At 31.6% G+C, this 16,005-nt stretch overlaps 1 protein-coding gene and 1 long non-coding RNA gene across 2 annotated transcripts; both read left to right on the top strand.

Moving 5' to 3' along the window:
- Nucleotides 1-4,608: 4,608 nt before the first annotated feature.
- On the top strand, nt 4,609-10,620 carry LOC110907825. The gene is made up of 6 exons (XM_022152750.2): nt 4,609-4,799; nt 8,322-8,609; nt 9,214-9,287; nt 9,397-9,521; nt 9,659-9,755; nt 10,297-10,620. Exons 1-6 carry the CDS (start codon nt 4,609-4,611, stop codon nt 10,329-10,331), a joined length of 810 nt encoding a protein of 269 aa, XP_022008442.1. The 3' UTR covers nt 10,332-10,620.
- A 2,973-nt stretch (nt 10,621-13,593) lies between these two features.
- Nucleotides 13,594-15,215, top strand: LOC110906261. Its single transcript, XR_002573784.2, has 3 exons — nt 13,594-13,745; nt 14,307-14,390; nt 15,028-15,215. It is a non-coding gene; the product is annotated as an uncharacterized LOC110906261 (long non-coding RNA).
- The last annotated feature ends 790 nt before the right edge of the window (nt 15,216-16,005 follow it).

The raw sequence follows: 16,005 nt of genomic DNA, 5'->3' as shown, positions 1-16,005 counted from the left end.
ATACTATATAGTTTCCGTGTACTACATGGTTTAAGGATATAAATTTATAAATTATTTAAATTTATACTCTCTACAAAAATTTACATAAGTGAATTTTTTACTATAGATGACGCAACAGTTGGTCATGTGTAAAAACCGATTCTTTTAGAAACAAACTAACTTTACACAAAAATTGTCCTATACTTTTATTTATCGTTATGGCAAAACATAGGGCGAGATGAAATTGTCTTCTTTTCAATTTAAACGGAATCCTTCTATTGGTGGTATTAAACGAAATCTAGTGATAAACGTTTAAGTGCCAATATTACTTCCGGATAACATGAGTGGTTTGGCAAGCCTAAAAATATAACTTCATTTAGGACATCCGGTGAGTATAAACTTGCATCAAAATTATCATGAAGATATTTTGTCCTTAAACCCCTTTATTACACGGGTCTAATAACAATAAAAGCATTTTCAAAGCATGGAAGTAAACCGGTTTTCAAATATCGGATTAACCTATTCTTTACCATATTTATCATTATAATATAAAATTGTAATTTATTTAATAGATGTTTAACATATAGTAAAAAATATTTTTTAAAGAGTAAGAAGACGTTGTCACATTGACATTATTTGAAATTGTTTATTATAAGTAGAGTTGTTACTAATAACTAACTATATATTTTAGATAAGTTAAAAGTAAATAATCATTATCTAAGTAAACAATAAAATATTTGTTAGTATTAATTTGTTAAGGATTTTTTATTGTTTTGTATTATTAATTAATTAATTAATTAATTAACAATATTATTAGAAAATTAAATAAGAGAATGTCATGTGACATTAAGTAGGTTCTTGGTTTAGTATGAGAATGCCATGTGGCATTAATCATACTTTTTTATTAGTATTAGATTTATGTCAATATGGTATGTAAATGTCTTTGTCTTTGTTTTGTATTTACAGAAAATATCTATACTATATAGTTTAAATTGTTCAACCCGTGTAACACACGGGGAACTAACCTAGTATAACATATATTAGGTTAGAATCCCATTATTACACGGGTTGAATAAATGTAATTTTATATATTAAACAATAGAAAGTTATATCTTTATGAACCCTATATATTGTACGGTTAAAATAAATGTAATTTTATATATCAAATAATAAAAAAAGTTATATCTTTAAAAGCCATGTGTATTACATAGATTAAATAAATGTAATTTTGTATACTAAATACTAAAAACGTCGTATCTTTAAAAAACCCATGTATAATCGGGTTGAATAAATCTACCAAATAATAAAAAAATTACATCATTAAAAACACCGTATGTTACACATGTTGAATAGATCTAAAAAAGAGTTATATCTTTAAAAACCATGTGTATTACACATATTAAATAAATGTAATTTTGTATATTAAATACTAAAAATGTCGTATCTTTAAAAAACCCGTGTATAGTCGGGTTGAAAAATCTACCAAATAATAAAAAAAAATTGTATCCTTAAAAACCCCGTGTTGAATAAATCAAATTTAAATAGCAAATGATAAAAAATTATATCTTTAAAAACTTCGTGTATTACATAGGTTATTTAAATGTAACTTTGTATAGTAAATAATTAAGTTATATTTTTAAAACCCTACATTTTACACGAGTTGAATAAATATAATTTTGTATACCAAATAATAAAAAAGTTATAATTTTAATAAATTAGGATAACATTTAATATTAATTTATTATTTATATATTTAATATAAGATAAGTAGAAAAGAGAGGTATTTGTTTTAAAAATATATTAAATTAACAATTTAGATTTGAGGATAATATTTTATTAAAGTATGATAAGATTTAATATTAATTTATTATTTATTTAGTTAATATAAGATAAGTATAAATTTAAGGATACCTTCAATGAATAACACGTGTACAAAAGATAGTTCTTTTTGTTATAGATAAATAGATAGATTTTGTATAAAACGAAAATTAAGTGATATAAGTGCAACACATTTGGAAATAGTCCGATTTGATCTATTGCTATTATATATATATAAACTTTAAAACATACATTTGATTTAATTAATTAATATAAATTATTACATACATCTGTGCCAAGTCATATTATTATTATAATTAAGGATACATTCAATAAATGACATGTGTCCAAAAGATGGTTTCTTTTATTATAGTAAATAGATATCACATCAAAATTCAAATTTTTTATTTGATAAATAACTAACCTGTTATGTTACGTGTCACAATTTTATCAGTTTAAATCTTTTTCCTGTTTCTCTTGTTCCACTCATTCAATTTTATTTCTTAATATAAAATATAATTTCAGTCATATATTATCTTAAGGTATCGTTTTATAGTTTTTAAATCTTCATTACTAACCATTTAATATTTCTTTTATTCAACCAGTGTAATACACAGGTTGTTAGCCTACTTATATGTACTATATTTTAATAAATATAAGGATAACAATAAGATAATTTTATAAATTTTTAAGACTTTAAGTCTTTACAAGTTTAAAACATATTGTTGACTTTTAAATCAATTTTTCCATGGTTTTTAAACGGACATAACTTATTCGCACGTTAATATGTTTTTGTAAATCAACAAAAAATAGGCATTTTTTCTTTAATTTAAGTATAGCATTATTATAATTTCTTTTTTAATTTTGGAAAATATTAACAAGTTACATGGTTATCAGTATTTGTGTTCCTTAGTGCAACACACAAACATCCCTCTTTATTATTAAAAGAAGAATACTCTTGAGTATAAATTCTCTATATTTAAGTTATTATTTAAATAAATGTATAATATAAAATTTTAACCTATTTTTACCGGTATTATTTTTTTTCAAACGTTTACTTGAATAAGTGGGATGTCAAAAGAAAAGATATGAGAGTGAAGTCAAGTCTGATTCGCTTTTAGATGACAAAAGTTGTTTTATTACAAGACGATTCAACTACATGGTAAAAATCAATATAAACCGAAAGAGACACATGATAAATTATCATGAGATTTAAAGTTTGATCGGAAATTCAAAGAATCGAATCATGGGGATGGAAATGGAATTTGGTACCTGCTGGTCCCCAACTTGCCCAACCTCTTCATTTCTTAGTGTTTCACTTTCTATAATGTTTGTAACACATGTGTAGGCACTAAAATTAATAGTCTTGTTTTGATTTATGTACATTTTTAAATACAAATTTATTTAATGAAAAAAGAAATGTGAGAAAGTTAGTAAATGAAAAAAAAAACAACTTTAACACCAAATTTATTTAATATTTTTCAATTTTTTAAAATTTAACCCATACACTGTACAATTACAATTGTATACATATAATTACAACTATGATAAATAGAGATATTGTTTTTTTAAGTATTCATTTTATTCCTTGTAATAGTATTTTATATCTTAAAGATCAGTTTCAGCTACAATAAATTTTTTAGCTTTATGTTTTGGTCACTACTTTAAGACACATCCTCTCTTGCCTTCACTCACCTTGTTCTACCTATTGGAGCGAATATGAACTTATGCGTTTTGGAAGCCTATTGAAAACAAATTTTCGGCTAAGCTTAGTTCTTGGAAAGCTAGTAACTTATCTTTTGGTGGTAGGCTCCTGGCTCTCGTTGATCAATTTGGTTTTATGTAGTCTTCTTCTTTATTATCTTTCCATGTTCAAAGCCCATTCGAAAGTCACAAAGAACTTGGATAAGACTAGGAGTAGGTTACTTTGGGGTGGTAATGAGAGAGATCGGAAGATGCATTGGGTTTCATGGGAGGTTGTTACTAAGGTGTTGTTTGTTTTTTAATAGGTAAAATGTATGCAGTCTGCGGACCACATCTGCAGATATCTGTATAAGAAGAGGTGGACTAAACCTCTGCAGTCTGCAAGAAGAAGGTTGTTTGTTTTTTAACGTATGTCGACTTCTATATAAACTAGTGGTGGTGTACGGACGGTGGTGGTGGGTGGTGGACATGGACGGTGGGTGGTGGTGAAGGTGGTGGTAGACGGTGGTGGTGGGTGGTGGACGTGGACGGTGGGTGGTGGACGGTGGTGGTGTTTAACCCTCTACAGACCTTAGAAGATCTTAGAAGTGGTTGGGCAGATGGTAATGTCTGCGCGTGGTTTTTTTAATGAAACGTCTTCAGAAATACAAACAGTCTACAGATGGTAATGTCTGCGCGTGGTTTTTTTAATGCAACGTCGTCGGAAATACAAACAGTCTACAGATGGTAATGTTTGCGCGTCGCAGACAGAACAGCCTGCGCAGATTTTTTTTTTTAGAAAAACAAACACCACATAAACCTAAGGAGCTAGGAGGATTGGGGGTGTCTAACCTCAAGATTCAAAATCTCACTTTATTAAGTGGTAGTGGAGGTTCGTTAAAGAAGACAATACATTATGGACCAAGTGTATTAATGCTATTCATAACAGTAAATTTCCAGTGGTAAACAAATTAGCAAAGAATTCTTTTGTGGGGTTGAGGTTTAGGATCACCCAGGGAAGACTTTATGAACTTTGGGGTGGTGATCTCTAGCTTGTTCAGAAGAAAACTGGGGGATGGTTCTAGAACTTTTTTTTTATAGACAACTGGTTAGGAAGGGTTTGTACTAATGACCTTGATTCCAATTATGTTCGACCCGGAAGCGGATAGAAACATACTTCTGGAAAATAGGGCTACCCTGAACAATAATGGCAACATAACCTTCAACTTGAAATGGAAAAAGAAGCATTTAGGCTTGGTTGCAGATTCAGACCTTGCTGATCTTATGGAATTGGTGAATTGTGGTGGGTTTGAGCTTGGGTATGGACGAATGGGTCTGGGGGACTGACCCCTCGGGTAGTTTTGCTATGAAGGAGGTTAGAAAGTTGTTGCATGGTCAAACTCGGGTGATTCGCCAGACGAAAAACTTTGGATAGATCAAGTGGTTGCCGATCAAAGTCATTTGCTTCAACTCATTTGCTTCAACTGAGGGTAGTGCTGGACAGAATTCTAGTTTACACTAAATGAATTAGAAGATGGTTTATGTTGGCTTAGGGAGGTGTTATTTGTGCAGAACAGAAAATGAAACTACGAATCATTTCTTCATTAACTGTGCTTTCTTGAAAGAAATATGGGCGCTGATCTCTTAATAGTGCAACATCAATTTCTACACTGTTACCAATGCGCAAGACTTGTCTCAGCAAAAATGGATGTGTTTAGAGGCTCTAAAGACAGATTCAAGCTGGGTTGGTTATTCATTTATGCTACGATCAGGCACATTTGGAGGGCCAGAAATAGCATTGCTTTTGATAAACGACGTATTCATATTGAAGAGATGATTAGTGACATATCAACTCAACTGTTCTCTTGGATCATCAGCTGAAGTGGCGTTGGTCTCCTATGGAATGTTTTTCTTATTCTGTTGTTGGGAGTCAAATATCTGTTTTGTCCCCTTGTTTTTTGTATTTTTTTTAGTTTTCCTTTGTTATATTCCTTGTATTCTCAGTTGCGCGTTAGATTTGTATAGAATATATTTTTGCTATTGTTGTTCAAAAAAAAGTTAAACCAGATTTATTTTATGTTTTGACGCCAACTTTTTTTTCCACTAAAGTTTGTTAATTTGCAAAAAGATCATATATGTTATGATAAAATCATTTTTTATATACAACTCTTTTTACTTTTAATTCCAAAACATTGGTTCTTTTTCGCTTTTCATTTGATTTTTTATTCGAATACGTTAATCTTTTCTTTGTGCGTACGAAGGTTTTGTTTTACTATCTAAAAGTTACGAATGTTATCAACGACGTTCATACTTCAATTTCTTATATACAATTACGTGTGTTGACGTTTCGCGAAGACATTATTTTTTTGCATGTACGACATCTAAAGTTACGAAGGTTATCAACGACGTACAATTTTTGTTTTTCTTATATAATGTTACGCGTGCTGACATTTCGATTTTCTTTTTCTTGGTTTGCGCTATTTCTTTATCTTTCTGTACCGAGTGCAGTTACCATATTGATATCGTAACTAAGCGAACCAATACAAACAAGATTGTTATTTTTTTAGTAATTTGATTTGTCTCTGATAACTTGTGTTTAGTTACTTTAAAGAAAAAATAATGATTATGACGTTGTGTTTAGTTTTTCCTCGCTCAACATTTCAGAAGACTTTTTGTTGAAACCGAGATTTTATTCGAAGTTGTGTTTTTTTTTTTTTTTTTTTTTTTTTTTTTTTGCATCGTAAGCTATATCGGCTGAAGTTGTAAGGAGTCAAACAGATGCCAACATCGATACTGGTATTGGTCTTATTGCACCTGGTAAGAGTATTTGTTTTTATGTTTTTCGATTGATACAAAAACAAATTGTGACTTTAATTTTCGGTTCTCTTTCAGATGCTATACGAACACTAGTACATAAGTAACCATTAGACGAGGTTCAATTTTGTTTTTAGACGCGGTAATGCACATAACCCCGTCTAAATATACACACACAATCTCATCACATCATGATACTAACGAAATATCCTTTAAACACTAATAAAATTCGTGTCTTTTGATATGAACCCCGACTTAAAATATGCTTACATAGCTTTAGACGGTGTTTACAAACCCTAACTTAAAATATAATTGAACACTAATAAAATTCGCGTCTTTTGATACGAACCCCGACTTAAAATACGCTTACATAGCTTTAGACAGTGTTTACAAACCCTGACTTAAAATATAATTATAAAACCCCTTTTAAGTATGATACAATGGAGATATATATATTATTTGAATTTTCTAAGTATGATATGGATAGAGATAAAAGGCATGCTTCCTACACTACTAGAAAAAATACCTTTAATGACACAAGAACAATGACACACATTAAATTTATGACACACAAACGCTTGTGTCATAGAAAAAATGTCATCATTGGTAAAATTTGAATGTTTTATGACACTTATTCTTGTGTGTCATTGTTTAAATGTCATTTTCAAAAAAATAAAACACATTAAAATATGTGTGTCATGATTTTGTGTCATCTTTTAACTTTTAATAGTTAAACAAAACGTATGTGTCATCGTTGTGTGTCATCAATATGTGTGTCATTGTTGTGTGTCATCGTTTAATTTTTAATTAATTTAATCACCAATCTATCATGGCGCCATCTAAAAACTTATCAAAAAGTTTTATCCCCCAAAATTCCTTCTCAAAAACCCAAACCCTACGCTTCATCATCCCAAATCCCTCTCAAAATTCTACACACCAAATTCCCAATTCCCTCTCAAAAACCCAAATCTTCAGCCGCTTCATCATCCCAAATCCAAACAAGTTTCTTGCTCATCATCTCCTTCCAGGTAAAAAACCTCATCCAATAATCTATTAACAAAGCATCTTAAATTCTAGGGTTTATGTAACCGATAATCTGCTGAACATCTTCTTTCAGGTTTGAAATTTAGTTATACTTCATGAAATATCAATGTTATTTTAGACTGCGGGGTATGGGGCGGGAGTTTGGGGGTGGGTAGGGGGAAAACGCCCAAGCCACCATCCCGGGTGGGCTTGGGTTTGGGCGTGGCCCTTGGGGCTTGGGTTTCAAGCCGGGCGTGGGGCGGTATGGCCATCCTAGTTGGCTGAATCTCATTGGCTCACCCGCCACGTCATAGCGATCCATCCCAAAAGTTTTGAATTTTTAAATTCAAACTGTTGGCTTGGCCAAGCGGTCACCCCAACCGATCACCCCAACCCCAACATCCCCTATAAATAACCCCAAACCCCAACCATGTGGTCCACCCCAAACCCCAACCATGTGGTCCATCCCAAACCCCACCGTGGTCCATCCCAAACATTCGCTATCCCCCCGCTGCCCCAACCGGTCACCCCAACCCCAACATCCCACGAACCCGCTATGGCATCCTGGACCCATGAAGAAGAACTTGCCCTAGTCACAAGCGTCGTTGACGCTATGAAGGGGCGGCCACCGGGCCAAACAAAATATTGGCCGGAAGCTTTTGCGGCCTACCGACTAAACGTCGGTAACGACCGCCACAACGTCAACGCGTGCCAACATAAATGGCGTGAGCTACGTCCCAAGCTCGAGCGTTTCAAGGCTTACTACGAAGCCGTTCCCGGGGGCGAGTTAAGCCACGAGGACCGGGTGGCGGTGGCGAACATAGAGTTTCGCGGCAAGGAAAAAAAGGCGTTCGACAAGATCGACCTTTTTGAAATTTATTTAACGCTTTAGGTTTCTTATTTTGTAATTTTTAGGTTTATGTAATTTTATAAATATTAATGAAGTTGTATGTTTTTTTATAAATGTTTGTGTGATTTTTTTTAAATTTTTTGTATTAATGAAGTTGGATCCGTGTGTTTGTGGCTGGGTTAATACTGGCCGTTGATATTGAGTGTGATCAATGGCTAAGGTTTTATCAGAAAAGGTGGGGTTTTTCCCTCTCCCCATGGTCACTTTTGCTCAATCTCCCCCAAATTCACATTTACAGCAAACACTACCAACCTCCAAAATCACACTACGAGCTCCAATCTCACCACCGTACGAAACCCCACCGGACAAATCTCCACCGAACGACCACCGTACGACAACCAGACGAAGCTTTTGTTCCCACCATCGAACGAACCCCCTTAAGGTTAGTTTACTTTTTCATCTAGTTTTTTAGCTACTGGAACTAGGTTGAAGTGTTTGATTTGTGTATTTGAAAGAAATATTAAGTTGCAGGTGAATAGGAAGTTGAAAAGACATACTAATTGTTAGTCATGATAAAATAAACTAATTGTTCGTCTGGATTTTCATGTGTAGTTAGATTTTTTACTTTTTATTTTTTGCAATTTCATTTCAGATCTTTGATTTTATTAAATCCTCTTCCCCTAGATCCTTTTTAGATTTCGATTTTTGGTTTAGGGCTGTTAATTGGGGCGTCATACAAATCATGAAAATGGAATGTTTAAAAGTTGTATATTTTGGCTTCTAGAGTTGTTGATGATGGTACAGGCTGATGGTCAAGACCCGTGCGTGCAAAGTTGGTATTGTAATGCCTGATGCAAGCTAGAGTTGGAAACCGAGAATCTAATTAGCCATACATGAGTTTCCCCGTCATGAGAAAGCAACAAATTTGTCATTTCGACAAAAACAACTATATTTTCATTGATTAATACCCCATCTTTCTTCTACCAATCCTATCTTTATTCATTCTCCAAGATTTCATCTCTTTTCAATCTTTAACATATCAACAGATTAAAGGGTGTTTGTTATATTACACTAACTCAATATGATATTGAAGATGTTCAAGAACACTGCAATAATCTATGTAAGTATATATATTGCTCTTCTTCTTTATAGTTTATACATTAACACACTCACTTCACTTCTTGATTGATCTCATTTTATGTAATTATGTTTGTTTGAATATGTTAAAGTTTCCCAGCAAGAGATAGTTTCTTTGTATAAAAGATTTTGTCAACTCGACCGCAATGCCAAGGGATTCATTTCTGCTGATGAGTTTCTTTCGGTACCCGAATTTGCAATGAATCCTCTGTCTCAGGTATGTTTTTTTTTTATTTTTTTAATTTTTTTAATTTTAATAGATATACTGGGATGCCTAGAGAGTATTTCATGATCATAATGATATGCTTGTTTTTGCTTTATGTTTTTTTTTTAAATTTTTTTTACTTATTATAGAGATTGCTTAAGATGGTGGATGGTTTGAACTTTAAGGACTTTGTGATATTCTTGTCAGCTTTTAATCCTAAAGCAAGCATGCCCCAGAAGATTGAACGTAAGTGTCACACCTTATTTTGATCAAGGCTAGCTAAAGCATCTTGTTTTTTGATTATATTTTAAGAGAAAATGATCAAAATGACCCATTTCGACCGATGAATTTAACAAAATGGACACCTTTTTTTCAGAAAAATATAATTTGACTTTTCGTTTAGCTTAAAATTCTTCATGAATATGGTTTACCTTCGATATTAACTAACTTTTGTAAACACATAATCTCAGTTATATTCAAGGTATACGACTCAGATTATAACGGTAAGGTGACTTTCAAAGACATAATGGACCTGGGGAATTTTATTAGATTAAAAACTTGGCTTGTATAAAAATGGACCAGGGGAATTTTATTAGATTAAAAACTTGCGTCATTTTCACATAAATGATTATGATGTTTTGTGTGCAGATTATAAACTTCCCCGTACCATTTAACTACTAGTTACATTTTAAGCTTTGGTTATGTATAGATTCATAACTAACTTGCTTTTTTACTACTTCCCAAACAGAAATTTCACTTAGTCATTTTTCGTTTGTCTTGTTGATAGTTGATGCCGTGTTCATTATATATCATGAAATGTGAAAAGAGATTGAAGAGGAACATGCAAGAAAAAAAAGAGTTGAGCTTAAAGCTATGTTAAAGATATTGACGGCCACCGACGAAACTTGGTGCAGACACGAAGTAGGCTACGAATGAAGAAATAGAAAAGACAAGGAAGGAGATGCCTTTTTTTAAAGGGCAAGGTGTTTCTTGGTTTAATTGTAGTTTTTTTTATGGATAGTAATATAGTTTTGAATAGATAAGTAATGACTGTTATTTTACCCGTGTAAACTTTCGGGTTGAATGTGTATTGGGTCGATTTGAGTATGTTCGGCTTATTATGTTGAGTATATATATGAATTGATTGTTTGAAATTTGGACTGCAGTTTTTTTATTTTTTACTACAAATTATTATTTTTATTTGTTTAAAATTTAATTGCATATTTTTTTACATAATTGCTTATAAGTCGCGGTTCCTCTAACACCGACTAAAAGCTGATATAAAATTATAAAGTGATTTTAAGTCACGGTTTAAAACACTGACTAAAACCATTTTCCAAAAAGTAGTAACAATTTGAAGTCGCGGTGGTGTATTTTAAGACGGGGTTTATCAAACCGCGTCTGATAAACAATACATTTTTAGCCACGGCATTTTAAGTCGGGGTTCAAAACCGCGACTAAAAACTATTTTAACCGCGTCTAATGGTCACTTTTGTACTAGTGGAAGTACCGATAGCATACCGTCAAATTGTCCCGTATAATAAACCCAACCAAACCGATACCGATCGAATTCCTACGCATAATACGCAAGGAATTTCACTAGTTTAAACTAGAAGATGTTTACATTTCAATTCTTTTCATATGTTATTTCTTTATTCATGAATGTATCATAATCATATTCTTGAACTCCATATATAAATGTGTCTTTTTCAATTATTTTAAAGTGGGTACATTATAAGCCCTAGCCCCCCTTTCTTCCTTCAGATATTTGTTTTTTTCAATAATTTGTATATTTGTTTTTTTAATAATTTGTGTCAATGGTGAACAAGACCATTTTGGGTTATAGCTTTATTTTACTTTTAAATATAAAAATGTAGTACGTTACTCCGTAAAAATATTTAGCTTTGAACATATATGTATAATAAAGCAACAACTCAATAATTTTTTACACTTAATTAATTATTTCACCTGTACATAATATTTTTATTTAACTAAATTATTTTTTTTGATGAAAATTAATAAACAAATCATTTATTAAGTAACTTTTAAAAATAGTTTATTTACAACCAATTGTTTACTTAAACTAACAACATTTAAAATTACTTCAGTTTTTAGTATTTTAGGTATACTAAAAATTACACAGGAAATGTTAATTACATTGTATTTGTGGAATGCTTTTGAAATTATACTGACAATAAATATGACGGTTTTAAAATTTGGACGTGTACCTTGAAAAAATAATTATAATATTATTTTACAAAATCATAAATGTAATTTTTTTAAGTTTGCAGTGATAAAATAATTTTGATAGTTTATACTCTGTTGTAACCTTTGACTTGATATAAGTTCAATAAAACATCGTTATACTAATAAAATGTTTAAAATAAAAAACTATAAATAATTATACTAATAAAATGTTTAAAATATGAAAAACAATAAATAAGTAAACTGAGCGAATAAAATAAAATATTTTTATAAAACTAATCTATTCAAGAACTTATATTTTTTCTAAAGTAATTAAATGATTATATAATAAAGTCTTAGATAGTTTAAAAAAATTAAAAAGAATAAAAGAGAAAAAAACAAAACAAAAGAAAAGAACAATAAAGTAAAGACATAAAAGGGAAAGCAAAGGAAAACAACGATGAACATTATACCTCCTATTATTTAACAGTAAAAGCAAGAGAGTTATTTTACAAATTTTAAATAGTGAAAATGACAAAATCTGTAATAATCATAAAATGTAAAGAATGTTTAGTTTAATTATTGAAGGTAAAGCACGAAATTGTAATTTTTAGTATACCTAAGAAACAAAAGTGTAATTTAATTACTTTATGATACGTAAGCATACGAGTGGACGCTACTCCGCATGTTACGTCGAGATGTGATAAAATTAACTATTATGTCCAAAAAAAACTATAAAGCATTGTAAACACTTAAATATGGGTACAACTTTATTAATACCAAGTATAGCAAAAACATATTGAATGATGAAAATGTGTTTGGTTTACTTTTATGATATACATATATGTTTGGCAAATGGTCTAAAACTCTAATGTACAATAACTTAACGATATAATTAATCCCCAATTACAACAGTTTTGTAATAATTCTAACGTAACAATGAAGCATGACTTCATCTCTATTCAATTATAGTTTTTTTTTTTCTACTGAATTAAAAGTATAACACAAAAAAAAAAAAAAAAAAAAAAAAAAAAAACCATTAAAAGGGCATCTTATTAGCAGGGTCGTTCCAACGTTTTTGGAGGTCCCAAGCGAACTACAAAGCCGGGGTCCTATTGAGATTGAAATTTGAGACATTGATTAACCATAACGATGATTTTTCCTAATGTTGGCCCTAATTTCGCACAATCCGCGATCAATTTCCCATTGGATACTCAAAAGACGGCGCAAGTAATGACGGTTGGTGTGTTGCGGCGCTGCTTTTGGATTCTAGAATGAGGCGTGCGTGGAGAGTGTGGACTCCTGACTAAAATCCTAAATCAAGGGCCTAGAAACGGTGTTTGAACATGCTAAAAACAAGTCTAATATATGTAAAGAAAGAAAAATAGAGGCTCTTGTTTTTGATGGCCTTAGTCCTTAGCGTAAATTGATAAGTCTAACGGGCCGGCCCTAGTTATTAGTCATTGAATTCACACCGTAAACCACAAAGGAAAAAATTCATTGATTGTCTATTGTCTAAATTTCTAATTCTATTTCTATAACTACACGAACAAGCAAGAAAATTTGGGGAATTTTCTTTTTGATTGTTTTCAGAAAATTTGATTGTTGTCAAGAAAACAACGTAAAACACAACATATATTCGACAAACTATGTAACACTCCAAAAACGGGTTTAGTAATTTAAACCCGGTTACTATTAAGAAACGGGTAAGGTACCGTTAATGATAAAAGTTAACCTGTAAATGAAGATTAACTAGGAATAATTAACCTAGTTGATTATTGGTATCGTTAGTAGTAAATGAAGAGTTGTAGCCTTATTTAATTAAAACGAAACATGAGGGACCAAAGTGGGATAACTTGAAAGTTGTTTTATTAAATGAAAATAACACACACACACACACACACACTTGGTGTGTGTTCTGTACGTGATCAGGGGAAGGCTCTAGAGAGCCAAACCCTAGTTCATCATATATCATCCAATTGAAGGATGAATCAAGGCTCGAATTCAAGAAGGAACATTAATTAACGATCACCCAAGCTAGGGGATCATAAGGTATGTTGAATTTTGATGTTTAATGAAGTTGAGAAATCTTGATGAACATCACAAGTAGTGATTTATGTATGAATCGTAGAGGTTATGGCCAAATTGGCAATGTATGCTTGCTTAGGAACGAACCCTAAGTGAAGATTTTGAGTAAATTGCTATAAATTAAGTGTTTTGATGAATTACTACACCTAGCTAAGTGGGTTTATGTTTAATCCATGAAAGGGTATGAAATTGATTGTGAATATGTGTAGTATGTGATGTGTACATGTATATAGATTGAGTATGGTATATAATTTGTATGATGATTACTTGTATTGATGAATGAAAGTGATAATTAGGAAGAAAAGCATGAAATACTTGTACATCATGCTTAGAAAGTAGTACGCACACCAAGTGTTTGATGAAATGTCTAAAAGACAATAATAAGTGAAATTGCATGCAAGTAATGAGTAAACATATATAGTTCATGTAAAGATTATGTAGAGATGATGTTGAGTATTCTTTATGCTTGTTGGAATGGATTAAGCATATATATGAGAACGTGAATGTAATGACATGAATGTATAGGAATCATGTCAAGATGGTTGAGAGCGTGGAAGGCTAACTGGCTAAGAAGACTCAAGTAAGCGAACGCAAATACGGGCGCGCAAGGTAAGTGTATTCCGAACTTACCCTTTAGTTTCTAAAATGTATTGTAGTATGATGATTATCGTGAGTCATGTAAGAAGGTATGAATCAATGGAAGTATTAAGGTAAGTTTGGCGAAAAGAGTCGAAAAGTGGTTAAGGGAAAAGTTTCTAACAAGTGCGGGTAAGAGGGAACTTACAATTTGGTATCATGTATTAAGAGAAGATAAGTAGTTACAAATGTGAATATGGGTTTGATTGTATGTAAGTAGTTGAAACTAGTAGGAGAGTATGACTATGAACGCGTAAGATGTAGATTGTAAGTATGTGCGTACGGATAGAGAAGTATGTATGAATGAATTGGTATTTAGCTAAATGCATGGACGAAGGAGGTTTGCTTATGTGTATACGTGAACCTATATATATGAATGAAGTCTAACGATGCTAGTCGATTTTCTATTAAGAGTGTAATGGAAGTGCAGGAATACTAATTATGGAAGTAAAGATTCGGTATTGAAGTCCGATGAATGTGTTCGAATGGACGGGTTAATGGATTTATATAAGTGAGATCAAGAGATGTTGACGCTCGAATACACATGTTTTAAAATTTTATGTATGATGTCACCGGTTGCTAACAATGTGTTTGTATGTGGTGACTGCAGGTTATACAGGTTTATGGATTTCTCATCATTGAGTGTATGCGGTCGAAGATCGAGTTAAGACATGGATTGTACGTGTGGGTGCATGGTCACGTAATTTAGTATAAGTATGTCAGGTCTTAATTAAATATATAGAAAGGATTAAAGTATTTAAGGTGAAAGAATGAATATAACGAAAGAAATTTTAAATATACATTTTCTGTTGCGTTAAATTTGGTTAAAACGTGTTAGGGCGTTACAAACTAACCCAAAATGGACAACATACAAAGTGATCTAATTATAAATCAGCAAATCAAACATAAAAATAATCGTAGAAAAAAACCGTACAGAAACACATAATTATGGTTATATGAGGATCAAATGCAAATTTTACCCTAACTGTGATTCAAGTTGAGAGAATGAACCAAATTACCCTAATTTTGATTCAAGAAGGGTTAAAATGATAAACATGGAATGCGGTGGTCAATTGAACAAGGTGTAAATAGAGAACAAATAATCAACAACATATGGATGAAAAGAGTATCAAACGTAAATTTTACCCAAGCCATCATTCAAGTTGAGCGTTTGTGATTCAAGTTAAGAGATTAAACTGTAAATTTTACTGTAATTGCGATTCAAGAAGGAAAAAATGATAAATCATGTAATGGTTGAATCGAATGGCAATCAAAAGAGACGAACCTTTAATGTCAAAGCTGAATAGCGAATGGTTTTGGATGAAGGAGTTAAAGGCCTGATTGGTAAGATTTAGCGATTGGGATGTAGATTGTAGGAATAAGGAAGCGGTTTAGAAATAAAAAAAAGGTTACATAATGCGGTGTATTTTATTCTAATTCTAAGTATTTTATTCTTATTATCACTCTAAGTAATAGGTGGGGTAGGATAGGTTGGTTTTTGTATAAGTATATAATATGATCAATGAATAATATTCAACAAAAACAAATAACACATACAAATACTAGCAATTATATTATGAGTTAGGGT

Source organism: Helianthus annuus, chromosome 14, assembly GCF_002127325.2.
Source record: "Helianthus annuus cultivar XRQ/B chromosome 14, HanXRQr2.0-SUNRISE, whole genome shotgun sequence".
Taxonomy (NCBI): domain Eukaryota; kingdom Viridiplantae; phylum Streptophyta; class Magnoliopsida; order Asterales; family Asteraceae; genus Helianthus; species Helianthus annuus.
The sequence above is the reverse complement of the archived record's forward strand: the minus strand, read 5'-3'. Positions and strand labels throughout refer to the sequence as shown.